Source organism: Plectropomus leopardus, chromosome 4, assembly GCF_026936395.1.
Source record: "Plectropomus leopardus strain MGB_pleo_1.0 chromosome 4, ASM2693639v1, whole genome shotgun sequence".
In the NCBI taxonomy this organism is placed as follows: Eukaryota; Metazoa; Chordata; class Actinopteri; order Perciformes; family Serranidae; genus Plectropomus; species Plectropomus leopardus.
The window spans coordinates 25937729-25965106 of record NC_142179.1 but is presented as its reverse complement, the minus strand read 5'-3'; the positions used below and the strand labels follow the sequence as shown (position 1 = coordinate 25965106).

General features: G+C 43.0%; 1 protein-coding gene across 1 annotated transcript in view; it reads left to right on the top strand.

Annotated features, from left to right (window-relative positions):
- Positions 1–27378, top strand: part of adgra2 (adhesion G protein-coupled receptor A2) — a 46462-nt gene that overhangs the window by 15440 nt on the left and 3644 nt on the right. Inside the window, exons 2-16 of the mRNA XM_042488826.2 lie at positions 7145–7216; positions 21637–21708; positions 22632–22703; positions 22796–22867; positions 23416–23579; positions 23960–24173; positions 24304–24468; positions 24547–24745; positions 24848–24997; positions 25084–25245; positions 25580–25780; positions 25921–26110; positions 26675–26883; positions 26976–27103; positions 27187–27310. Of these exons, the coding sequence (XP_042344760.2) occupies positions 7145–7216; positions 21637–21708; positions 22632–22703; positions 22796–22867; positions 23416–23579; positions 23960–24173; positions 24304–24468; positions 24547–24745; positions 24848–24997; positions 25084–25245; positions 25580–25780; positions 25921–26110; positions 26675–26883; positions 26976–27103; positions 27187–27310 (2194 nt within the window). The remainder of the gene's footprint in view (positions 1–7144; positions 7217–21636; positions 21709–22631; positions 22704–22795; positions 22868–23415; positions 23580–23959; positions 24174–24303; positions 24469–24546; positions 24746–24847; positions 24998–25083; positions 25246–25579; positions 25781–25920; positions 26111–26674; positions 26884–26975; positions 27104–27186; positions 27311–27378) is intronic.

Here is a 27378-nt window from a genome sequence, read left to right as displayed (position 1 = left end):
TAATTACCTCTAAGGAAAATTCCCTCAAGGCTAAGTTATTTTCTGTTTTATTTATATGAACTTAAGCACTGCTGTGACACACACCAGCGTGTGTATTATCAAGCCAGCATGCTAATTAAAGTGGGCTTAATTCAATAATGACGCTTTGAAACGCTCATTGAAAATCACTCTCATTATCTGGCTCCCATTGGTCTCCGAATCGGGACTGGATTTATGGCACGTTACCAATCTCTTTCAAGGGTTCTTGTCTTTCACCTTGCGTGTGGTCCTCGAGGGTAAGAGACCTATCCAAAGTTAAATAATGTTTACACAGTGGCCCGTTGAGTTGTTTTGACTCTCTTTATTACACTGAACCTGTGTTTCGCTTTGTGAGGGTGGGACATGAGGTGGTGCATCTAATCAGCGCGTTTCACTCCGTTTTATCAGTGACCAACATCCAGTCACACTACAGCAGCTCCAGGTGTGTCATTGGATGATGCTGCAGAAATGTTTTGTATTCAAAATAAATGAAAATATAACGTTTTTTGTGTTATTTTTTTTAAAGCGTAATGCATACTTAATGAGTGCAGGCAGCTTAGCCTGCAGATGCATTCTTATTAAATATAAATCCCTCCCTAAGACTCTGACTCTGTTTGTGGTTTGCTGTTCAGGCCTGCAGCTACACAGAGCTCACTGTCTGAGTCCAGCATGCTTGAATATTTAGAGGGCAAAAGAGGCCAATAGGAATCAGTGCTTTTTACTCAAATGCATCTCATTCATGTCCTGGACAAAATGCCAAACCAGAATGGGGCATTTCCTGTATATGCTTACCACTTCATAGAAAAAAAACAAGATTTAAAGGGACAGTTCACTTGAAAATAGAAAGTAAATATTTTTCCTCTTGACAGTGGTAGAATGTATCTATCTCAATTGTTTTGGTGTGAAATGCCAACAAAGTCAACAACAATGTCTCTTTCCAGAAATCGTGACTAGGTTACTAAAGATAATCCACAGACCTTGCTGTGAGTGCTGTCATATGGTAACTATTTTCTTTCTACCGAACTACACCTGCCAATTGTTTCATCGTGCAGAAGTACGCATTTACTGCTAGCTCAGCTAGCATAACTAAGCTAGCTCAGCCAACAACCCCATTTCACTCCCAACAACAAACAGAAGAACCACGGCGGCTGCATTTGTTGATGCTCCAGGCAACTACAGTTGGACCCTGGAGCCCGCTTTTCATGTCTCGTGAGAAACCAAAAGTCAATCAAGTGTATGTGTGGCATACTATGCATGTGACGTATGTCAAGTGAGATTACTGTAGTAACAAACATAGTTATTTTAAGCCAAACCATCATGTTTGTTTCCTAACCATAATGCATTGAACAAGCTGTATAAACTTAACTATAAGCTGTGGATTATCTTGAGTAACCGGGTCATAATTTCTGGAAAGAGACATTGCTGTTGAGTTTCTCATATGTATTTTTTTATTGGCACTTTGAGCACCACAAGTCAGTGCCATCTAGTTCCATGATATCTACAAGATGGCAGGCGTCTCTACACCACTATCTCCAAATATCTTGTCAACTCACACCAAAATGATCTAGACAGATAAACTGCACCACAGGTAAAAGGAACATTATGTAATTTGGATTCTGGTGTAACCCATCCCTTCAAATCTTGTGATTGTTTTTTAAATACGTGGGAACTGACATGACATGACTGTCCCTTTAAGTGTTGTCTAGTTGGGAAATGGGATGAAGGGTGAAAATACATTAACACCAAACCTTCAGCAGCAGCCGACTGCAAACAGGACATCCTGTTGAGTTTGGGTTTGCCGCATTCTGCGGTTGGGACAGGAACGTTTTCCCTTGCCGTCCCTCTACACCAGGTTGTGATCTGGAAAGCTGAAAGGACTCTGTTGAGCTACTCCCTGTGCTGGTGCCATACACCGCAGAGCCAGCGTTCCCAGCTCCACCACAGAGATGATTCCTCAGTGAAATGATTGGTTGACAATGACCCAAAACCAAAAGCAGCTGTAGGAAGCATGCTGCTTTTGACAGACAGTTATAGTTTACAGCACACGCAGGTACACGTATGTGCAAACACACACACACACACACACACACACACACACACACACACACACATCAGGCCTCCATCAAGACCTGAGGCAGTATGTTACAGCGAGACCGCCTTCCACTTAGGAGTTGGGGGGGCGGAAGTAAATCAGTGAGAAAATGCGATTTGCGACATGCTGTCATGCCCCTGTGTGGCCCTCAAAGGCTTTGTGGGTTTAGGAAGCAAATTGAGCAAACCAACAAAGTGAGTGGCACGGTGCAGGGAGGAGCTGCTGTGGTTTACGAGACAAGACTCTATTTTGAATGGTTTTTACTTTTTCACACTCTGTCACGCACCAAGGAAACCATGAGCTAACGCTGATCTATGGTGCTCAATGCTCAAACATCAAGCATAGTTGTAGCAGCCATACTTCTCATTTTATAAATAATGAACTAACCCCCAAAACACCGCATTTCCTATGATATGTTTCCGTAAATCACACTCTGTGAAACTAATAGTTAAAGTTTGCTTTGACAACAGCAAATGTGTTTGGATAGGTCTTTGCCAACATCGGGGTTAAGGGGATTCAGGGGATTTTTCAGTAATTTATAGTGCACTTTGGATATATGTCATGTTAAAAGATTGTATTATTCCGTAGTTTGAACTTTTGTGGATAACCACATTCACACCCGTAAAATTCTAAAGAGAGACATTTTCTACCCTGTCCCATCCACTCAACCACATTACCTGCACTTTTCCTGACATTACTGCTGGCCTGACAGAGTATATTTTAATTTCTATTAAAAAAAAAAATCTTTTCTTATCATAACTTTTCTGAGGAGACCAGACGTTCTTTAGAAATGTCCTGGAGCAATCCTGTTTCCTAGAAATGATGTTTGTATGTAACTAAAGGGCTTTCTTAATTACATTGTTGTGACAATGTAATCTGTGCCTGGATTATATTCAGAGAAAATGTTTCTCTCAGGTAATGAAACACATTCATGTACCATGCAGGCTTTGCCACAAGGTGGTTTTGGAGGATGGCAGGGACACAAAGTGCAGGATCTTAACACAAGAACTTTGGGCTCCTGTTGTACGGAAGAACTTTAGGTTCAGAAAATGTTGTGTGTCAGTTAAATGTTAATAAAAAGGGTAAGAAAATAATAATGCTGTAGTCACTGTGCGTATTGCAAGACTGCCTGTTTTGGCAGAAAACAACTGAAATACCTCCTTAGTGAACATTTTGCCGATACATTCAGTATCAACATTTTTGCGACTTGCCAGGTACGATAATAGAAAACATAAGCCGCTTGACTTTATGTTTCCCTCAACACATATTTGCTGTTTTGAATTAGTTGCATATAAACATAGTTGCAAGGAGAGGGCCTCCTGGAGAGCTCATTGGAATGAAATAAACTAATCATGGGAATTATGGTCTATAATTAATCCAGCAGATCTTTTTAAATATCTGCACATCTGAACTCGTACAGGGGCGTTGTTGAGCATAAGGTTTTTTTGAAAACAATCTAAAATGTGTAGGGTTTTCCCCATGCAGCACTCAGCAAATCTTTCCTTGAGCACATCATAACTTCAACCATAAGACAATTTTAAAGCATCATTTGTGTGTTTGTACTTTCATTTCAGGCTTCTGGGAAAAAACATAGGAGCACATGAGGTGAAGTGGTGGTATACATACATATGGGCTTTCCATGTCTTCTGCGGTTTTACTGACCCTATTTAACCCCTCGACTATGAGTACACAGCACAAGGGGAGGGCTGCTGTCTGTGCTTCTGTTTGACCTGGCTCTTTTCATATGACCTCCTGGCTTTTTGATCTTCATGTAAATGAATTAGATGAAACGAGTGAATGCGATGCAGGAGCCTGACATGTGGCCCTGGTTTTTTGGGGTTTTTTTCATAGAATAGATGGATTTAATTAGCCTGTCTAATTTCTCAGAGGCCTTTGTGGTCTGAAAGGGTTAAGTGAATGAGAGATACCATCCCCAGTCTGGACTCAGTTATCACACAGTTGTGCCATGTACCATACATCTTATTGCTCTTGAAAGCAGATTAACTCAATCTGCCATCTGATCTGTCACTTAAGGGTAGAGAAGCGGCTCGTGTACAGTAAGGCCTCAGTAGCAGCACACAGCAGGCGTGAGGCCTGCGAGTAGCGTCTATGATTAAGAAGCTACTCATCTTCTTTGCTTGTAAAGCTCTGTTAACCTTTGTATACTCTGGTGATGAAGTGATGCACTCTCATGTGCCTCAGCTGTCACCTGCCTCCGGACACTGCTCCATCTGTCTGATGGCTGTCCGGGAAGTGCTCTCTCTGCAACCCCTGACCCTCGAAACCGGGTTCTGAATAAACAGCTAATTGGCTGGGTTTCCTGTTTAGCCTGATGGGAATGCCGACTATTTCTGTCTGTTTACAGAGTTCTGCCTCTATCGCTCTTTCTCAGAGTTGTACTCTCTGTATTGTTTATGAAAGAACAATGTCCTCTGCTACGGCTGCGCTCCAAACATCAGGCTTTTGGGGATTATACAGTAGTGTCCAGCCTCTGCAACTCCCAGTGTTCCTGGAAATCTGCGCCTTTTGTTGTCTGTGGGAGGGTTTCAGTTAGCTCATTTTGTGGTCTTTGTTTATTTGTGAAAGTCTAGCTTTCATGTCCTTTTGTAAAGAGTAGCAAGCAAATTGAAATATCATGTGTTGGGATGTCTTAACTTAACTAAGATAAATGAGGATTTTTGTGATAGGATGCCACATGTGAATATCATAGTTTGCACGAACAAACACACAAATAAACACATCTGTATAGGTTTTATTTTGCAAATCACATTATGATTATGCATTTTGCTGTCACAGAAATGCACTAATATCAGCATGCCAAAGATTTGTGCACACATATGCACATTCAGGCAAAGCCAAACCAAACATGTGTGCTGTTCTCTGACTAATAGTTTTTTTTTCCTGCATAATAAGCTTAGTCAAAAAGGAACTATCTGTATCTAAACTGTCTGTGTTGAATTAAATGGCTTGCTTCTTTGCCAGATGTGACTTTCTCCTCTCCTATCTGTATTGAATTATTCAGGCAGTTCCGGATCTTCTGTAGCTTTCATCTCGGGCCTGCATCCAGTTAATGGAGAGATACCGTGCCCAAAGTCAAGTGAGAGACCTTAAGGTCCAGGAGTCATAGGTTCAAATACAGGCTACGACACCGGAGGACTGACTCGTCTAACACCCACCCTAAAAACGTCTTGACATAATAACGGTGATTCATTTCAGAAATACAGTGTGGATTTGTGAATATGTCCTGTTTTTAATTTAGAAGTAAGGCTGTCAGTGTCTGTGTTTTGAATGTGAATTTTTGTGATAGTAATTCCATTGATGCTGCACAATTTTACGGCGAAACCTAAAATAAAGGTAATTTTGGTTTAAATGCTAAATAAAACAGTCAATGCGGCCTCGGTTTCAGTATTATAGTCATTATCAGTGGAGCAGCTCTCGTCTCTTGATTGCAGTCAGTTTAAAAATACATTTTTCTGGTTTCTTATTTTGGTAGATAATTGTAGGAAGATATTGACTGAGGTGTCCTGGATAACTGGAGCAAAAGATTTACGTTCCATGTTGGCTTTGCTTTTGTTTGTTTGTCTTCCTGTCAGTGAAGTTACTGTAGTGAAGTCAGGCCAGTTTGTACTAAGACTGGATGATTGTATCTGGTCATTAAGTGAGCTGGAAGGTGCAGAGCTGAAGGCGGTGTTTTTATTGATGTGGCAGGAAACAGGGGGGGGGGGGGCGGCTGCTGCTGCTGAATCTGTAAATCTCACAGACTGTTCACAGTCCACTCCCACTTTTAAAGGCGCTCACACAGCTCCACTCTCGATTAAGGACTCACTAAATGTTGCAAACAGCCCATTAAGCACCATATGGTAGAGGTGAAGATGATGTGAAACTGAAGGGTGTGTTAATGATGGCGGGCTGACGCCTGAGCAGAGCCCCTGCTGTACCCTGAGCTCTTGCTGAGGGATCCATAGGGCCATTTAATTGCAGTATTTTCAGTAGCACTTGAGGATCTTGGTCTTGGTTCAGTACTTAAAAAGTCAACAGTGACTTGAAGACAGGATCGGCTTTTTTAATATTTAAGCAAAACCACAATCTTTCCCAACCCTCTCTGAAATGCTTTAGTGGCCTAAAATTAATGAAAGATGCACAATGCAAACTCCAGTCTCTTTTTTTGTGCTTGTAGGCCCAATCATTCAGCCTGACCTCGTGTGCACGTGTGTGCACTCTTAGAACATCACACCTCCTGAATTTGAAAAACAGTGCCAGTGAACATAATCCGAGCAACAATTAAATTTTCTTCAAAGAGTATTTGGCTCAGCAATCTGTTTTTTTTTAAAACTGTGGACAATGTTCCTTGAGCTGATGCCCTGTGCTTTCAGTTTTTGTGCTAAACTAAGCTAAACATCTGCTGTAAGTTCATACTTAGCGTACATTCTGGTATTGATCTCGTTTAACTTTCAGCAAGAAAGAGAAAACTAATACTTTTTAAAAAGTCTATATAAAGATCTGTTTTGACTGACATTGACCCTGGCAAGTCCCTCAGAGCAAAGTGATTACCGTAAATAACCATTTCCCAGACAAAGCAATCTCAACCTCACTTCCAGTGTGTCCTGTGGCCCGCTGCCCTCAGGTCCGATAAGAACCCTGTAAGCTAAGTGATTCACCAGGAGGGAAAGGGCTAATTAACATGGCCTGTGCCGCCACTTGTTTGATGTGGACAGACATTCTTTTGATGTAAAAATGTATGCAAAATGATTATCAAGATTGCAGCTTTCCTCCTAATCTTGATGTCCTACCCCGTCTTTAACATTAATTGGAAACATCTTAAGCTAATGTCCCTGGTCCGGCTGACGTTGGCTGACTGCAACACCAGTTGGACATTTTATATGGACTTCATCCTCCTCTTGTGACCCTCTTCACTGTGTGTTTGAATTCTTTCCTAGCTGTGAAGCTGATTACTGAAAGATTTAGCATCATGAGATATGCTTCGGTTTATTGTCAGTGGAAATATTTCTAACAGCACTGTTTTTTTTTTTACAGGATACTGAGCCACAACAAAATCCGAGTTCTGAAAAATGGATCCTTCTTTGGACTTTACGCTTTGGAGAAACTGTGAGTAGTCTGCTGTTTATCATCCTTTATGAATATTTCCCTTCTGCAGATGCTATAACGACACGTTTAGTGTGTATGTGAGATATATCTTCATATATCTGCATCCGTGTGTAAACTAATATTCTAGTTTGTCTCCGGGCCTTTATAGAGGAATACAGACAGGGTATCAGTGCGATCTCAGCAGCTCGGTGTGCTTCTATCCATTCATGGGCTGCTGTCCAGCAGGGAGGATGATACGCTCTGACTGGCTATCATTAATTCAGTTATGTTGAAAAGCTCACATAATTACACTTCAGTCCGTCATTATCAGGTAAGGCCCTCTCCACATGACAAGATAAGAGAGATCTCAGGGAGGACGTGGATGTTGGCAGCTTCGCCTGTGGTTCACAGACATTAGAGCCCTCCTAAGTAGCATCATAATCTCTCTGAATGGGGTGTGAGACAGGTGATAGACAGGATCTTTTACTGGGGTAATATGAATGAATGGTGACAAGCAGGAAAGGAACCTTGCTTATCAGACAACTATTAGATGGATTGATTCCACAGATTTACCTTGTTTGAACCAATCCAACCTCATCCACTCAAGTTGCAGGAGAAAACCATGAACATCTAAAAGGGTGATTATACCAAGACTAATCTTCTCTGAACGCTATGTTACTAAGCGCTAGTTGGATAAAATTATACCAAATAAAATTTTGTTCAAGTGCAAAAACCATACAGTGGTCAACAGAGAGCGAATTGCAGTCTGCAAAACATGTGGGTCTAAAATGACAGACAAAGACGCAACAAATTCTAACAAACTTAATTTTACAAGTATGCAAATAATAAATTGATTTCTGTAAATGTAACACATTGTTTTTCTGTTGTTAAAATGGCATTGTGTCTGGTGAAGACAGTATTATGACTTGTTTAGGACTTGAAAGTCAAAGTTTATGACTTTGGACTTGCTAAACAACAATTTTGTCCCTCTGACATTCAATTCAAATAACACGAGACAAGCTAGATGTGCTGAAGGTTAAGGGAACAGTACATAGGGTATGATATGCTTGTGGTCAAACTTAGTCATTACGGTAAAGTCTGTAGTGTGTAAAGTCTTTACCAGCTGCAGGCTACCACTCCTGGCATCTTTGATACTCTAATGTGAGAATTCCATCCAGTTTGTGTTTCCCACCACACTTTCTTTCAAGGTGTTGTTTTACAGAGCATCCCTGTAAAGCTTTATAGCGTCCTGGTAGCTAACAGCACACATGGAGCCGCTTCAGTCTGGATACTGTAGTCTGGCAGACAGACATACTTACTATATTGTGAGGGGGTGGGTATGTTGACGGGATATTAGTTCCACATGCCACTCAGACCTGCCACCCATGAAGATAACGAGCCTCTCAAAAACGTTGAAAGACGGAAAAATATGGTTATTTGCTGCAGTTGTTAGCTTGTTAGTACCTACCTGCTCGAGCTCACACCAGACGTGCCAGTCGAGAACAAAAGCCAAATCTGCTGAAATTGCTGTTTTTTTATGACTGGCGTGTGAACGCCATGCGTGAACAAGTCCAAGGCCAAGTTCTCAGTTCTCACCTCAACTGTCTTGCACTGAAGACAAGAAGATAAAGCTGTTGACAGGAAGGCACTACTCCGAGATCCTGTGACTAATACTACCTGGGAGAATAATTTCTAGTTAAGCCAAAGAAGATCTGTAGCTTGAATTGTTTGAAGTAAAACGAGCCGCTGTTGCTTGTTTTTGTAAGTGCGGACAGGGTTCCCTGTAGCGCCGCAGGGTCGGTGGGTCGGGTAACCTGAGCTTACCCACTAACTGGGCCTTGTAGCTGGAGCTGTGATAAAACTAGCAGGGGGCAACAGGGTGGAGCTTTCCTGCAGGCTCACAGCTAAAAGACCTGGGAGAGAGACACAGAACAGGCAGACAAACACACACACGCACACACACACACACACACATAGTTGTGCTCCACAGAAGGAGATGTGGGCGTCTGGTGTGAGGAGAGGACATAACGTAAATCATGCAGGCCTCATTTCACTCCTCTGCCTCAACCTCTGCTGGCTCTCTGACACACAGCAGTGGAGGTCTGCTCACTCACGCTGACGTCTTCAACCTTTAATTGAGCCCTGCACAGCTTATAATTACATCTGAGCTCATGGTAAAATTGCTGTCTGATGTGAAAAATGCCACATTGAAATTCACCGTTGCGGTGATGGAAGGATTTGAAGGGATGAACGCAGCAGTGAGTTGTACAGTAACTGTTTGAGTTTTTGTTCATACTGTGAATTTTCAGTTTCATCTCTTCAGCCCGCCATCGTTCTTCAGGTCTCCTCATTGTTTCCAGTGTGTCGTCTACATGTGCTTGTCATTTGCAGCAGTAGTGAACAGTTACTCATATTATGTGGTCAGCACTGTAATCAAAGGCCAGCCCACTAGGGCTGAGTAAACACACATCAGGGAATTACACTGCATCTCTTCCCCTACGTGACAAGGACAAACACAGGCTGCTCCCCGACTGCACACTCTCCCTCTCGGCCCATCTCTGAGTGCGTTTCCTAGTATGGGCACCCTCGCTTCTCGTCCAGTCGTTTCAAACGGGTCTGGTAACTCTCTCAGCAGACGCTCACTCAGAACCCACACACTCACACCAGACATCTATTCAGAGCTGAATGCAGTCTGATTTGCTGTTGTTAGTCGGAGAATACAGCTCCAGGGCAGGCCACCCTCCTCCAGGCCTGGGCCAGACAGTGCAGCGATCTACACAGTTAGCCCTTTCATTGGGACAAACCTCCTCAAAGCCACTATTGCCTTCATAACCTGCCAAACCACCCAAGTGCAGAGGAGCAATTTAGCCTTGTTTGTTTTTGCCCTCTTACTGGACTACTGTGTTTTTGTAGCTCTTTTAAATAGGCTTGCCATCCAACAGCTACATTTGGATCTTGGAATACCTAATTTTTTTCCAGTGTTTGCGATGAAACACCAGTTGAATCATACCTGGCTTCTGTGGTGGCCCTGCTATACTACTGTATATTCAAAACACTAGACCTTCAATACTGTACCTATTTTAGTACCTGCACACCGTTTCTGATGGGAGCTGAAGCTGGCGGCCCTGCTAACGAGCCAGGACCTTTATGAGTTGTGGACAGATCCCAGCAGCCTGTCCTGCCGCTGATTTGAGCCGAGGTAATGAGAATAATGAGCAAAGAGGGCCGAGGCAGTCTGGCTCTTGTCCAACTGGGCCCCACTGCACCATGGGACACAGGACAGGCAGGCAGGGGCACAAGGGGCCCTCATTACCAGGTCTGCTCGCCCTACAGGGAGAGAGGGAGCAGAGAGGGAGAGCAGAGGGCAGCGATGATGATGGATGAGGGATCAGCAGGGCGCTCGCAGCGCACAGGTCTGAAAGGCAGAAGTGAGGCTTGTGGTTCTGGACTGGTGGTTAGAAGCTCATAGGTGTTGGCAGCATGATAGACTTTGTCAACAAGACTCTGAAATGAGAATGAATGTACCTGACGTGACTGTACTTTTACTTAAGCTGCACTACAGAGAAGTACGCAAAGGAAATATCACGCAAGATTATTTAAAACTTCCTGTTGACTTATAACAGCTTCAGGAAATAAGGAGTTGCTCTTGATTTATGCGGAGCAACAAGAATTAAGGGAAGTTTGCACTGAAACCTGCGACCATTATGTCACACAGGGGCATGAGAATGTGCAGATATATTTAGGAAAACGTCTGCATGATAGAGAATATATACACGATTATCAGATTATGGTTTAGAATACTGGGGCCAATTCATTACTTATGACTCGATAGTATCTGTTTTATAAAAAGGGGAGACGGGGAAACTCAGTGTTTGCCTGAACCTCCCTGAAACCGACCTTGAAATCGCCTCTGCCATTCTGAGCAGCTGGGGTTAGGAAGTTGTCCAACTTAAACAACTTTACCATCTGACACAGGGGAAGCGGAGCCGAGATGGCTAAAGATGGTATGGTGGCTGGAGAGGGAGAAGGAGAGGGAGACAGAGGGGAGGGAGAGAAGGAAAGCACACTCCTGCAGTTTGTCTTATATAAATCTGAGGTTGTTTTTCTTTGTGGGAGATTAACATTATTTCCACACAGGCTAAGCAAATTACCTTGATGAGTGGGAACAAAGCAGAGGTGGGCAGCGTATAAGCATGTAGAAACAGTGGAGAATGTGCGGACATGGCCAGGAGCCCTTCTGTCTAGACCAGTGTGGGGAAAGACAAGGTTCAGATTGTACCAGCCCACCTCTCCAGAGCCAGCTGTGGAGGTTGCACATGGGACTCTCATTTCTCCCTCACAGAAAAAATGAACATTTGTGTAAGCATGTTTGCCCGCACACGCCATTGAGTGGCCCCCGGTTAGGCAACAGTCACCTAATGAGAGTGCATGACATTAAGGGGTGGAGCGGGTGAGGAAGGGGTTAAGCGTGCTGGAGAGTGGAAACAGAAAGGGGGGTGCTGCTGGAGTTGATAGACTCCAGATGTGTCTTTCAGATAAAATGAAGGAACGGGGTGTGTTTGTATTGCAAGCCTAGCTCAGTCATGGCTCTGGGGGTTTATTGAAACAGCGAGTGAGCCCCCTCATAAGCCCATTACCAAATCGTACGCTTTATACGCCAGTAACTCGCTCTCGCGCACTCGTTCGGCAAACTTGATATAGTTTCAATGGCATTTTTTCCTCCAGAGGAACTTGAGCTTTCCCTGGACTTGCTTCCCCCCACTTCCGTTTGTGTTCCTTTTCTGCTTTATTTTTGCATCTCCCCTCTCCCAGCTCACTGGGTCGCTCGCTGTTCCTCCCCCTTCCCACTCTCTGCATGCTGTAGTCCACCTACTGGCTGAAAATTCACTCACCCTTTTCATTGATAATTTGGATGAGAGGCGTTTGTTCCCATTTCCTTATAATGTGTAGGCTACATTGTTTTAAACATTTTTCTGTTAACCCCTTGAAACCTAGAGTGACATCACTTTTCTTGTGCTGCTTTCACACGCCTTTCACAGGTATTTTAAACCTTTGAACTCAAAAAGGAAATTGGTGTGATTTCTTTCAACAAAAATGGGGGGTGGCAATGAGCAATTTGGTAAAAAAATGTTCCACAAATTCCAAGAAATTGGTTGATTTAAATCCTTAAAAAAAAAAAAAGCTAGGAAAAATGTCTAGGGAAAAAGAAAAAAGCTAGGGACAAAAATATATTTTAAGTTTTTATAATTCATTCATTCATTCATTAGCTGCTTATCCTCTCAAGGGTCCTAACTGACATTTGGTGAAAGGTGGGGTACGCCCTGGACAAGTCGCCAGAATATCACAGGGCTGACACAGTTTAAAAGTATGTTACATAATCATTATACTTTTTTAGGCACTTTTTCCAAGTCCTGTTCGTCTTGGTTTTTTTTTTTTGTTTGTTTTGTTTTTTTATTTCACTTTCTTTTTCTTTTTAATATTTTTTTTGTTGTTTTTCCAGGTATTTTTTGTGTACTCTAAGTTCTTGCTATTTTTTACTCATTACCTCCTGTCCATGTTTTTGAAAGAAAACAAACCAGATCGCTCAGGTTTCAAAGGGTTCATTTATTGATAAACATGCTCAATGAGAATTTTGGGTCATTCAGACTCCATTTAACAAAATGAAATTGCATTAATATTATTTCATTAATATTAACAAAATCTACCCTAACCCTAACCCTTTCACCGCCTTTTTTCTCCTGAGAAAACGGCCACCTGTGACCCTGAGAAACTTTACATCATCATTAATCCGACAAATATTATGATCTACTGTATGTCCTTTTAAAACCACAAACTTAAATTGTTTCTGACTGATGTGTACACTCCTGGTAGATCTCATGAAAACCAACAGAGCTGCCAAAGCAGGCATCGCCCCCTTCTCTCGGCCGCTCCAAAAGCCAGAAGTGAAGTCAATAACAGTCCGTGGTTCCAGAGTTTTCCTTGGCAGAATAAGCTCCAGCTCGTCTTGCTGCAGACTATAGAGACATATAATCAACTTAGGACATTTTACACTTCAAATAAAAGTCTATATTGCTATTTCTGTGGGGTTGGGTGGAAGGTTTATGTTACTGTCAGTCAAGGACAGAGCTGAGGGCCACATTGAGTAATGGAAGTGGATGATCAGGTTGTGATTGTTTATCTTGAAGGTAATCCAAATGACAGCAGTTTCATTTGCTCCTTTAGCGTCATGGTTGCACCAAAGAAATTGGTTTCCAGATGAACACAGACAAAAAGTTGATTAGGCATATCCAATCTGAGAGGAACCAGAAAAAAACTAAAGAAAATAATCTGGGGAAGGGGTAGCAAAGCAGGAAATTAGAAGAAAAACAAGAGCTCGGCAGATCCCGGTTTCCTGTTTTGGGGGGAAGGCAGGAGTATGTTAGGGGCCTGTGTTACAGAGCCCCCATTGTGAGCAAGTGTGTTGAGGAGTAGGGAGGTGGGGTCTGCGGGGCCATACACAGGGACGATTTTGCTCAGTGCTGAATCCCCTAACCCACCTGCCCCTCCCTACAGGGGAAAGCTAGCTAGTAAAAAAGGAGAAAAAGGAAACTGTAAAAATAAACGAGCAAGGGCCTCTGCGAGAGACGCCAACCAGACAGGAAATGACACGCGGCACAAAAATGGTCTCAGCCTGACCTCTGTCAGGAACCAAGGTACCAGTTACCCCCCCCCCCCCACTTCTTTTTCCCAACAAAGTTTTAATTCCTCCATAGACACTTATGTCTGTCTTTAGGCAGTTGCCTATATTAGTTTACATCGAGATAAAAATAAAGTAAAGAAACTGGCCTTGTAATGTCATGTCTTTCCATTAAAAAAAATTCCAGGAACAGGAAATTCTTGATTCCAGTCTGGCCGATAATGAGTGGCCATTCCCTGGCTTCAGTCATTTTCCCAGCTCCCTCCGGGGCCAAGGCCTAAACAATGTCAGTGGAGCACTCCAGTCCCCGCCGCTGTGCTCATGATAATGGAGCACTCCACGTCTGGAGCGCTTTACAGACCGTGTCTTCATTATTACCCTCTCGCTGCCCTACAAGCACGTCGCTCCTCTCCAGCCTGCATGGGGCCCAGGTGCTCATCCCCATATACCCACAGAGAAATGACTCTTCAGAATGGCAGAGGACCAGCCCCATTGATCAGGAAATGGCAGCCGCTGGTGCTAGGCCCAGCGGCTGCAGACAATGGCCCCTTCTGGGCTGGGAGTGAGCTTGAGTCTGTCACAACCCCATCACACAGGCCGCATGTGGCGACGCGAATAAAGCACCGCACTCCCAAGGTTACAAAGCAGAACTCAAAAGGGAATAATAATGTGTCAACACCAAGTACATGCTGCTACTGAAGATAATAAAAAAGCTACAAGTTACGACTTTTAACCTTTTTAACCATATTTTCATGCTCAGCGAGCCTAAGTCTTTGAAGCATTTCTTGTCTCTGCTATTATCCTCTTGCTCGGTGACAGCTGTTGTCATCAGTGTCGGGGCCACTGAGCTGTGAAGTTGTTGTCAGGGAGGGCTCCGTCTACTCCAGAGGGCACACAGACAAGTCATCGCCTGAGTATGAGGCCTGCTGGAGCTGTCACTCTGTAGATTTGAAATAAAGTCGGAAATAAATCTGGGAGCGAGGGAAAGCGGTGAGGTGCCGCAGCACAGATTTTACCAGGATTTAGCTGGCAACAAGAGCTGACATTTGGGCTATACAGCGCATGGCGAGTTCTTCAAGTCCTGTTGACTCCGGTGAGCTCCTCCACATTCCCCAGCTTGGTGATAAGAGAGTGTATCAGAGGCAGTGGACTGCTGACAGTCTTCAGGCCAAAGCACACACAGAGCTGTAACCTCTCAAGATGCAGAAGGAGGAGCAGACTGCAGGAAATGCAGATGTTTGATTGTATTTCTATTACTAGTTGATCAGTCTTAGAGCTGGGGGTGCTCATAAACTAAACACTATCACTTACATGTGCCAATATGAGGCTCTCAGCGCCTGTTTGGCATATAATCTCTGTCTTTTATGACCAGTCTGTGAATATACTTCTGCATCTGCGTTTATGTTTGTGTTTTGTAAACGTGCTAATTGATGTAATGTGTTATTATTTGGGCTGTCAAATGATTCCTTTTTTAAACGCAATTAATTGCAGAATTTCTATATTTAATCGCAATTAATTGCATTTTGTAATCACATGTTTCTAATTCCATTATTTTGCATTACAAAACATCTTTGAAATCCATATTGACAAAGTGAAGCCATTCTTATCAGATAGGAATCAGATGACAGCAAAAAAACAAAACAAAACACCGGATTTCTTAGGCTTTCTAGTTTTATGATACCAGTAGTATCGCTCTAGCTACACTCAGCCTGATACAACCTGCTAAAGACGAAAAAACTAAGACCCCCCCCCACCCCAAAAAAACAATGTATGTTCAGACTTAATCGCATCATGATTATTGCGTTAACGTTGACAGCCCAGTGATGTGCTGCAAGTCCATTTTCCCTTGAAGTTGTAATTATGTTTTACGCTGTAAACATGAACCCTTATTGTGTAAAGTTAGAACTAAGAATAGCAGGGGAAACGTCAGAATAAAATCATGAGAGTTTTGCAAGAGTTGTGAGCTCTGTGATCTGGATTGTTTGACGTAACATGGTTGCAAGATAAAATCTAAAGATATTTAACATTATTGTAAGTTTGAAGTCTTGGCTCATGAAAATACTGAAGTTTAGTGATGTGAACATTGTTTTTCTCTCCATCACCAAACAAACTTGTTAGATAGTAAATATGGAGAGGACACCATGGAGACACAAGAACATGGACAAGTTTTGGTTTCTTTTCACCGTAGAAAAGGAGGAGAAAGGAGATCTGGAGGGAACAAGAGTCATGCAGTGTTAAATTCAGTGTACATGTGATCCACCGACCAGCATTCATTTCAGTGGGAAATCTTAATTTTTGAAACGGTATGCCTCTCATTCCCAAATCTTCTTCTTATGAAATAACACAGCTAACCAGCAGATACTGTTAGAGAGTTGAGGCGAAAAAATCCCAAATTTTAAGTTTGTACACAGATCCATGCAATCTTTATGGGTTACATCGATGCTGACTTAACAAGAATACTGTTGACATATGATGCCTTTTATCTTGTCTTTCTAGAGTTGTGTGTTTTTGCGGAAATGTAATAAATTAATAATAATGTCACATTTCTTAGAGGAAGTTTGGTATTTTAGTAGTTTAGTATTTTCCATAAGGATCAGGATTCAAAATAATCTCTTTTAAAAATCTACTTACAGTCTTGTGAATAGTGATGCTGCAAGATCCCCAGTATAAAAATCTTAGTATATATCAAAGTATATGACTGTAACACCAAGGTAACTGATTGCTAACTGAAGTCCAGTGATCCCCACTCCCCATATTTTGGCCCCCGCCACCACATCTTCGCTTTTCCTCTTTCCTCTTTTCTGAGCCGTAAAGCTTCTGGATTTTGGACACAGCTGTGCTTCACGATGGCAGCTTGTAAGATGTGTCAGAGAATCCTATCTGTAAAGCCTCTGATAACCCCCTGTCCTCTACCACCAAAACTGTCCTCTACCAAAAAAAACTGTCCTCTATCACCAAAACTGTCCTCTACCACCAAAACTGTCCTCTACCACCCAAACTGCCCTCTGTACCATACAAACTGTCCTCTATCACCCAAACTGTCCTCTACTACCACCCAAACTGGTCTGCAGTCCATTGCAATCCATTTTTATAGTTAGTTAGTTAGTCGGTTATAGGTAGACTTACTCAGTTTGGGTCTAAACGCCTGGTCGAGTATGGCTTGACAAGGCTGGCTGCTAGCACTAGCATCAGAGGCTGTGCTGACTCAGACCTCTGGGTTCGCTGCTTAATGCTTTGTATTGAGGTGATATTTCAGTCTTGAAGTACTCCGGTGGTACAAAAATTCATGTTACAAAGCCACTGTGGCCTTCTTTTTTTTTTAACCTGTCATTTTTTCTGCCATTAATGAATCGAAATTAACACGTTATTTTGACAGCCCTAGAGAAAACATATTTTTTCAATCTTCAAATTGATCTTCTTTGTCAAAACCTGTTGCCTACATTACCCACAATGCAACTCAACCACCAGCAGTTTGATTTCCGATTCAGGGGCCGTATTCACAAACATTCTGAGAATACTGTCAGAGAGCTCCTAACTTACTGTAAATCTTGAGATATAAGCCTGTCCCAATGTAATGCCCTGTCCCTATCCCTGTGTGGCTACAAATTTTGACAAATACACACCTGTCTCAATTAGAGGCCCGGTTACCAAGCAGGTCATTTTTATAGAAGTGTTTTGGCTATGTGCTAGAGTTAACATTAGTTAGCTGCTTAGATCTGCATACAAATATAAATGTTCAAACATTTGTCAGCTTGATAGGATTCTATATAATTCAACCCCTCAGTTCATTTTACGGAAGTCATGAGCACCACAGAAGACAATAATACCAGCAGAGTGAACAAAAGACATGAAAAAAAGAGGTTTGAATTAACAGTTTGACTGTGTTTCCCATCTTTGCTGATTAGCAGTTGTATGAAATGAATTAAAAGCCCGGCGTATATAGACAGATACCTGTCCCAGATATAAGCCTGTTGAGTTCAGTGGTTTAAGCAGTTAATGGCCCGGGTTGTTAAATTAAGTTTTATGGTAGCCTAAAAACTTTTAGAAAGGAATCCTAACTTAGGAGAGACTGAGGAAAGGTATCAGAGCAACACTGAGCAGGTAGGAGACAGAAACTTTTACTTGAGTGAGGAGCGTTGACTCCCTTGCTAGGTATGACACATTTTTTTAACAGTTGAGATTGTTTGTTGCAGACACACCTTTTTGTGAACCTGCAATGTGTGGACACTCAATTGAAATAAAAGGAACTGCATCACAATATGAGACTGTGAGAGCTATTTTGTGTGATCACACTGCTACTCTGTAGCAGTTTCCCAGTTTTCCAAATATTTTAGTGTTGTGATCACTTTATTTATGTCATTAAATTGTTCCATTGTTGGGTGGGAAATGTGAGCGCATCTCTGAAATTGACCAAAAACATTGTCTCTGCACCATCTACTCTGCTGCATTTCATTAACTCACGTTCATCCAGTGTTTTGAGAATATTTCTCCGACCTCTTTTTTGTGTTTCCACCATTTTCTCCTCTGCTCACAAAACTCTCAGGCACCTTAAACGTCCTCCTCCCTACTCCGAACAGTTTTTCACTATAGGAGCTCTATTACGGGCTAAGACGCTTTGTGAATAACTTTTATTTTCACCACGACCTAGTCTTAACTTTAAGGGGATTTTCTTAGAAACTGTTATCAGTATGAGCAACTGTTTGTACTGGGAAGCTTTGTGAATCTGGCCCCAAATATGTTCTGCTGGTGGCTAAACTTGGCCACTAGCTTTAAGCTGAGCTACAGAGGTTTAATAACATTTTTAATTCTGTTGTTGTTGTTAATGAGGATCAACTTACTTGATCATATAGATCACAATGACAAGTTTTATCTTTGATTTAGCTCGTGTGATAAAATGCAAAGCACATTGACCACCTGCGTCATGGTATTTTAGAGTGGAATGAGCAGTGTTTTAGTACAAAACTAACATGATTTATTCCAATACAGGAATCACATTTGAATCTTCAATTTTAAGGTGAAAGATGTGAGGTTTCTGGTGAGCTCAGAATTTTGGTGTTTACACCAAAATTGGGTGGGTTAATTGCTTACTGCCTTAATCCCATTACAATATATATGGAGGTCAGTGTTACGCAGCAAATGCGTGTTTGTGTGTGTGTGTGTGTGTGTGTGTGTGTGTGTGTGTGTGTGTGTGAGTGAGTGTGAAAAGGACAGACAAGAAGGGAGAGACGGTCATCAGAGAGAGGAAATAGTGGGCAGTGGCTCGTCTTTCATCGCTGCACTAATGAGCCCCGGGACACACAGACTGGAAACAGCAGTATTGTTCTCTGGTCAACAAAACCTATACAGCTACTGACATGCAGAAACGCATGGACATTCAAAGGCACACAAAGATTACCACATATACATTGTGACAGGCTCACGAGGCCCACACACACACACACACACACACACACACACACACACACATAGTGGAGAACTGTTTTCTGTCTAACACAAACACCTCTTTGATTTGACTGGTGATTGGTGAAATTTATAATTTACCAAACTTTTTTTTTGCCTCTGACCATAGCAGTGGAAACGTCTCCACCTTTTTAAAAAGCTGTGAAGTTGTTGTAAAGTGACAAGGCTGGCATGCTTCAAAGAGCTGGTTCTGAGCTGTCCAAGACTGTCTGCTTTGAGACAAACACAACAGACCTCAGCCTTTTGGTCCAACGCCAGACAGCTTTTGCTCCATCATTATAACCTGTCTCATCTGTAATCCAGATATGAGCGATGGCTCAGCAAGAGTGCGGACCAACGGCAAAACTCCTGATCTCTGACTCTATCCCAGCCATACCGCACAGTCTAATTCTTTACTGGAAGCCATTTTCTAAAACAATTTCCCTGCCCTAGTTTGATCAAAATAGCTCATCTCTTGGAAAGCGGACAAGACAATGGTTAAGAGATGCCTGAGGTTGCGCATGGTGTGAGGCAGCGTGGTCGAGAGCAGCGATGACAGATAATTTTGGTGGAAAAAAAGAACCAGAAAGTCCCCTGAGGTCTTCCCTACCACAGTGGCATTTCAAGCAGAAGTGAATTACACAAAAATGCAGTCACAGCATTGATGCTTTTGAGCTCCTGGAAGGAAATCCTCTTCTGTGACCGGTCCGAAGGGAGCAGGCATTTTTTATGCTGCATGGATCGCATTCCAACCCACATCGCCCATGTGCTGCCGATAACCATCCGTCTCCTGACCCGCTTTAACCTCACTATTCCCACCTGGCCAATAAAAAACATCTTGGATACAAAATCTAACGCAGGTTAGCTGATGGAGAGGGGCATCTGGCTGAATAGTTAAGCACATGGGTGTGGGTGGGGAATGGGAAGAGGGTGGAGAAAGTGCAGCGGATAGTATGGACTTGGATCTTCAAAGGGAGGACAAGTCATTAATATTTATGGTTTTCAATGGCCAACTTTATCACAGGAAGAGTCATTGAGAAATATGCAGAAAAATGACAGAATCCTTTGCTCGCAGTTTTAGATTCAACTAATATTTTATTTGGTCAAGTATCTGCGTCTCGCTCGCCTCAGGCCTCGGTGGCTGATGGGATAAGATTTCCTATCTGTGTGCTGAAATATCTTGCTGTGTCCCACTTGAAGAGCCAGGTTAAGAAATGATGTCTCCATTGTAGCTTCATTTTAAACTTATCATTTTCCCGAATTTTCAGTATTAAAGGAATAGTCATGGATTATGTCAATTTGCTTTCTTAGCAGCTAGACAAGATGACTGATACCTCTCTCATCTCTAAGCATGAAGCTACTGCACCCAGTTAGCTTAGTTTAGCATCAAGACCAAAAACATGGGAAAACAGCATGCTTGGCTTTGTTCAAAGGTGATACAATTGTGAATTATTGTTTTTACTGCTGCATTTTAATGGAACTCATGAGCTCGTAGTTACAACATGGGATGCCGTGTGCACAACATGCTTGCCGTTCAAGTAATTAAGTCGTGACAGCACCCCTGGGTTACCATTGTCTAATGATAACATGGACGCGACTGTTGGCGTCTAGAAGCCACTGAGGCTAATTAGTGAGCGAGTCATGCAGGTAATGCAAAGTGTGCACAGTGTCAGAGGAAAAAGATGAGGCCATCGGGAATATTAACATTTTCCTTACACATATTATAAAATTCTGAGGAACAACAACAAAATATTAACAGCAGAAAAATTAGCGCCCATTGCCCGTGCCATTTCTGAAAATGTCAGCAAACACTGACATTTTTTGCTTCCAGAAAGTTTCTACTTTCAAGGGAGAAAATACCACATGAGAGGGCCCAAAGGAATGCATGCACCATATATTTCATTTTTTGTATCGATTAAAGGAGCTGCGTACAACATATAGCAGCAAACAACTATTTGCCATGTAAAGATATAGTGGAGTAATGACTTCCATGGCCTACAGAAAAACATCATCGCTGTACTCTGTGTCATATAATCTCTTTTAAACAAACCAATTAATAACATGTTTAAAGGTGATCTTTAGAAGTGCTGGTAGGCAGAGTTTTTGGCCCTGAACAGAGCAAGGATAGCTTTATGCTAAACTAAGCTGCTGGCTCCAGGTCCAAATTCACCAAACAGGCATGAGAGTGGTCTTGATATTCTCATCTAACTATCAACAAGAGGAAGCAAACAAGCATATCCCTCACTTGAGAAGTATTCATTAAAGACATTTCAGCATCATCTCGGTATGCATTTTCTCATCAACCTAATATTTTCTCTGTTCCCAGGGACCTCAAGCATAACTTGATCAGCACCATCATGCCGGGAGCCTTCCAGGGCCTGTCTGAGCTTCGGAAACTGTAAGTAGACACTATTCACATTTGGTTCAGAGCAGCAAACATATTGACAAAAATCAGAAACGCAGTCATGGAAATTTTAAATTAAATTGTTTGGTTGGAGACATAATTCTCAGTAGATGTACAAAGACAGGCCCAGATACTGTTCTGGCAGGTCATGGCAGATGTCAAATGTCATATGGAGCTCCTGGCGTTAGTGCGACAATAAAGGCCTCCTTCACTAAGTGTTTCTGCTGATCATTGCGGGGGCCCTCCGATGTCATCTCTGGTGCCCCGCTCCCACCGCCACGCAAACCACAGGCCTATGTAGAGGCTCCTCACACGTGATTGGATGTGACAGGGCGGCTGTTTGCAGCCACTCGCTGCTCACTCAATGTGTCTTTGGACACCGAGGTCTGGATGCGAGGGTCGGAGCTGGTCGTCTGTGCTGCGCCGCGTGACTCCCCTTCCCTCCTCCCCCTACTTGTGTTTTCCCTGCAAGGTCTGGGGCTTCTCAAAACAAACAAGGGGAGATAAACACATGCTCTGGACAGCTCTCTGCTGGGTAGTGTCAGAGGTGCAACAGAGCAGATCCCTCTCTGGCTGTGGCTATACATCACACTCAGAGGTGGACGGCAGAACAGGGGCCCTGCTTTTACCCCATCTGTGATAAACCTTCACAGGGCCCACGGAGTAGAGATAAGGGAAAGTGGCAGGGACTGTGGGCATGCTTACATAGATGTTTAACTTTCTAAGCCTTCTGGTTGTGGAAAATCACTATTTATTTCACTTTAAATGAGGCGGGGGGAGATCCTGCACCAGTTTGATCTGATATCTCAAAAACAACATGGACATTGACAGAGTCAAGATATCACAATCTGTGACTAAGACGAGTTCACCTGATTTGAAAATAACCAACACATTCCTTTGTCTTTTCACACTTTTAGTGACCTATCCAACAATCGCATTGGCTGCCTGGCTGCCGACATGTTCCAGGGGCTGTCCAACCTCACAAAACTGTAAGTGACTTATAGATTGATTCCCTAAAATTATTGATCTGTCTGCATTGTGAAGTTAATTTGTTGACATTCAACTATTTATGTTCTTCTAGGAACCTCTCTGGCAACATCATATCAACCCTGGATCCAGGAGTTTTTCAGGAGCTGCCATCCCTCAAGCTAGTGTGAGTGTTGGACACTGTCGGCACTATAACCACAACAAATCACTCTCACAGCATACCATTCCATATATGAACACAACAATAAATATTCCAGACAAAACTAAAGTTTATTTTCAGCTGATGTGTATTTTGCCAGGGGTTTTTGCTTCAAATCTGCAGAAAAACTCAAATGAGCAATGATGATATACTGTATTTGACATGTATTCATTTGAATTTGAATATTTTCAATTATGTATTATTTGTAGATAAAAAGCATACTTGAACATACCATAAATCACAAGATAAGTCTGTCTCCAAACATTACAAATCTGAAGCTTTGCTTGTTTTTTAATAGACAGAGCTGACAGTTCTTCCATAAAACAGTCCATTAATTTCAGAGTGAAACAATAAAACAGTAATATCGAACAGATACAGTGTTGAGGCGGGTGCCACTTAACAAATTCGCATCAGGCCTGGTATGGTATGTTGCTTCAACAATGTGTAGCTGGATGATAACAGTGTATATGAAGCTGGTAAAAAGTCTGATAATCAACCATCACTTCTCTCTCCAGGAACTTCAACTCAGACTACCTGTCATGTGACTGCGGGCTGCGTTGGGTCCCGGGCTTCTTTCGGAGTAGTTCAGCCCGACTAGGTGATGAAACCCTGTGTGCCTACCCCAGGAGCCTGAGGGGAAAGCCCCTGCGTGGACTAAGGGAGAGCCAGCTGAGCTGTGGTGAGAGCCTGGCTAGAATGAGGCATATGAATTAGGCGGTTCACCGCTTTGTTTCAGAGAACATTGGCTTGTGAATGACAATGACAGTGCACACCAGCGCTTAAGATTGTCCCAGTATTTTTTAAGGATTACTCCCTCAAAGGGGTTTGAAAGAGATCAATCCCAGCAGCTCAGCCGGGACGTATTTCTAAAAGTATCACTGAGCCGTGTTGACAACTAATCCTGTGGGTTGCATTTACCAATTGCTGCTGTCTGCATCCAATCTGCTCTAGACTCATAATAGCTTCTGTGGAAACATTTAGCTGAGGTTGAGTAATGGGAGAGCAGCAGAAATAATGTCTAACGGTCACATCTGCGTCTTTTCCCACCGTGCTGCTCAGACGGCCCTCTGGAGCTGCACACCCTGTCGCTGCTGCCGTCCCAGCGTCAGGTGGTCTTCAAAGGTGATCGTCTGCCCTTCCATTGCACTGCTGCCTTGGTGGACAAGATCACTGCATTACACTGGCGTCACAATGGTCAGCTGGTGACCTCTAACCCTGAGATGGGTGTACAGCTGGAGAACAGCGTGCTGCATGACTGCACCTTCATCACCAGGTACAGAGATGTTTATATCCTATTGTTGTGCAAAAAAAATGCTGAGCGATCTGATAAACTGAGGATGTTTAATTAACTCAGACACACTTTGTCATATATGGTATTATAACGAGCTGTCCTCTTTATCCAGTGAGCTTATTCTATTCAACGTACATGTGGAGGCCAGAGGAGAGTGGGAGTGTGTGGTTTCTACTGGGCGTGGCAATATTTCTCGCAGTGTCGAAATAGTGGTGCTGGAGAACAGCGCCTCCTTCTGTCCAGAGGATAAAGTTGTCAACAACCGCGGGGAGTTCAGGTTAGTTACAGCTCCAGTGATTATTATTACATACCTAAGGATCCAGTGCTCTCACTCTCCTCTGGTCTGAATCCCCAGGTGGCCCAGAACTCTGGCAGGCATCACCTCACATCAGTACTGCCTGCAGCTGCGCTACCCCTCCCTGTCTGTGGAGGGAGGTATTGAGCAGAAGAAAGCATCTCGGTACTGTGACCGCTCTGGAAACTGGCAGGATGGTGACTATTCAGACTGTCACTACACTAATGGCATCACCCGTGTCCTGCATACCTTCATTCTGGTCAGTAGTTTTGCTACAGTACATGGTTGCTGTTCAGTAAACAATATGACGGTACAGTTTCATGACATCAACCCTTGCTCTATTTCTGCTCTTGCTTCTCAGAGGCCCATCAATGCGTCCAATGCTGTCACATTGGCACATCAGGTGCGCACTTACACTCTGGAGGCTGCAGGCTTCACCGACTCTGTGGATGTGTTGTATGTGGCACAAATGATGGAGAAGTTTATGGAATATGTCAGACAGCTGCGAGAGGTGAGGACCGCATATTTGAAATAACAAAATGGGAATGTGTAAATGGCATCAAAATCCCTGCATTGTAACATTTCTGTGTGTTCCAGCTGTCAGAGGTGTTGGTCGAGATGGGCAGTAACCTGATGCAGGTGGACGATCAGATCCTCGCTCTCGCCCAAAGAGAGAAGAGAGCCTGCAGCTCTATAGTCTACTCTCTGGAGACATTGGCCTGGCCTCAGCTGCACGGTCATGCTCAGGACTTCTCTATGGTAGGCACTCATCATCATTTTTCATCTCATCGCAAGCTTTCTTAACAGAGCAAATAGGGCTTCTGGAGAATCTCACTGAATATATTTATAGTTTGTTGTAGCAACAGGAAATGCATGTATTTGTAGTATATGAATTTTGGGAGTTGTGTGTAAATTTGCAACTGAGATGTAAAGGTGCAGATTTTTGGTTGGATTTTTTTTCGCCTATATATGTAACCAAACAATGGGATGTCCAGAAAATATATAAACAATATGCAAATCATTTTTAGGTATCTGAGTGGCAATGTATAGGGAAAAAATCTTTACTATTTATCGCTGATTTTGATGTGTGCAGGTGTCTAGGAACATCGTGATGGAAGCTCACTTTATTCGACCAGCACACTTCACCGGCATAACCTGCACCGCGTATCAACGTCGTGAGGTCTCCACAGGCAGCCTGGGAATGGAAATGACAGACTCTGCTCATGAGCAGCAGCTTCGTTTTCGATGCAGCACCGGCTCCCACAATACCTCCCTCAACAATTTTCCCCTAAAGGTGAGGTGTGAGCATGTTTTGTGTCTGCTCCTGGCCACTAATACTACACTTACACTCAGCCATCAATAACTTATTGTATGTGCACTCACAGCTATCACCGTGTACTGATTGATTTTATATGTCTTGTGTTTTTTCTGCAGAATTCAGTCGCCCTGGCCTCAGTGACTCTCCCAGCGACTCTGTTTCCTCCTGATGCTCCTGCAGACTGTAAGCTGCAGTTTGTAGCCTTTAGGACCGGCAGCTTTTTTCCTCTGTCTGCGAACTCGAGCAACACTGGGGAACACTCTCGCCGACGTAGCGTCAACAGTCCTGTCATCTTTGTTGGCCTAGGTAAGGAACCTCCACCTGTTAAGTGAGTCTTTGGTTGTTTTCTTACATTTAAAGGAAATTGCATCATATAATACTGTTGGAAAGACACTTAGCATTTCTAGGTCCCTTTCAAATCTCGTCCTTGTAGATGGCTGTGTAAGATATGACAGTTGAAGTGCTACGCACTGTAGCAGCTAATTATATCATCAACAATATGGTCTCAGGATCAAACAAACACCCACTTATTGAATCTGGAGAGAAACTTATTGAAGAAAAGGCTGGAGGCCACTTTCACGCTTGTTGTATTTTTACACTTGATAGAATTTACTGTATCTGAGCTACAAGGCCTGAGAATGCACAGCACTTTTCTTGTCTGCTCTCTTTTTCTTGACATTGACAGGTTTTTTTTATGTTAGCTCTTTCCACCTTCAAATAAAAAGCACAGTTAGTCACAGTCTCTGAGGGATGTTGAGAGTCTTGGAATTGTAGAAACTCAACAAGCAATATAAAGGAACACAAGACAAGCTGAGGGCATTCGTATCCGTGACTGATTTCCCCATTTAATTTCCCCTCTTTGTGTGCCAGACGGCTGCAGCATGTGGAACCACTCGGAGCCCATCTGGGTGTCGCTGCGCCACTTGTCCCCAGGTACTGATGCTGTGGCAGCCCAGTGGAGCCTGAGGGCACTAGAGAAACAGGGAAGCTGGAGCCAGGAGGGCTGTCAGCTGGTCCACAGTGACAGCAGCACCTCCACCATGCGCTGTGCTCTGCTTAGCAACTATGCTGTGCTGCAGGTAAGATAGCCCTGGACATTTATCACTCATTCAGGATCACCAAGGTTAGATGAGACTTTCATTCGACTTGTGTGCGATTTTTTTTTTGCTAGGAGGTGCCGGACTTCCCCAACTCCTCACCCATCTCTGTAAGGGTGCTCCACCCTGTGGTGTATGCCTGCACTGCAGTGCTCCTCCTTTGTCTCTTCACCATCATCATCACACACATACTACACCACAGGTATTATATGTGCATGAGCAGACTTCTTACTGCCATTTGTTCTTTGCCTCTATTCTTCATCATTTTGCTTTTCACTCCAACAGCTCTATTCACATATCAAGAAAAAGCTGGCACACATTACTGAATACCTGCTTCCACATCGCCATGACAACAGCTATTTACACAGGAGGCATAAGCCTGACCAGCTACCCATTGGTTTGCCAAGCAGTAAGTAATGATTTTTTTTCTCCTCATTTTGATTAGTTGCGTGTAAGCTTAATGTCTTACCTGACTGT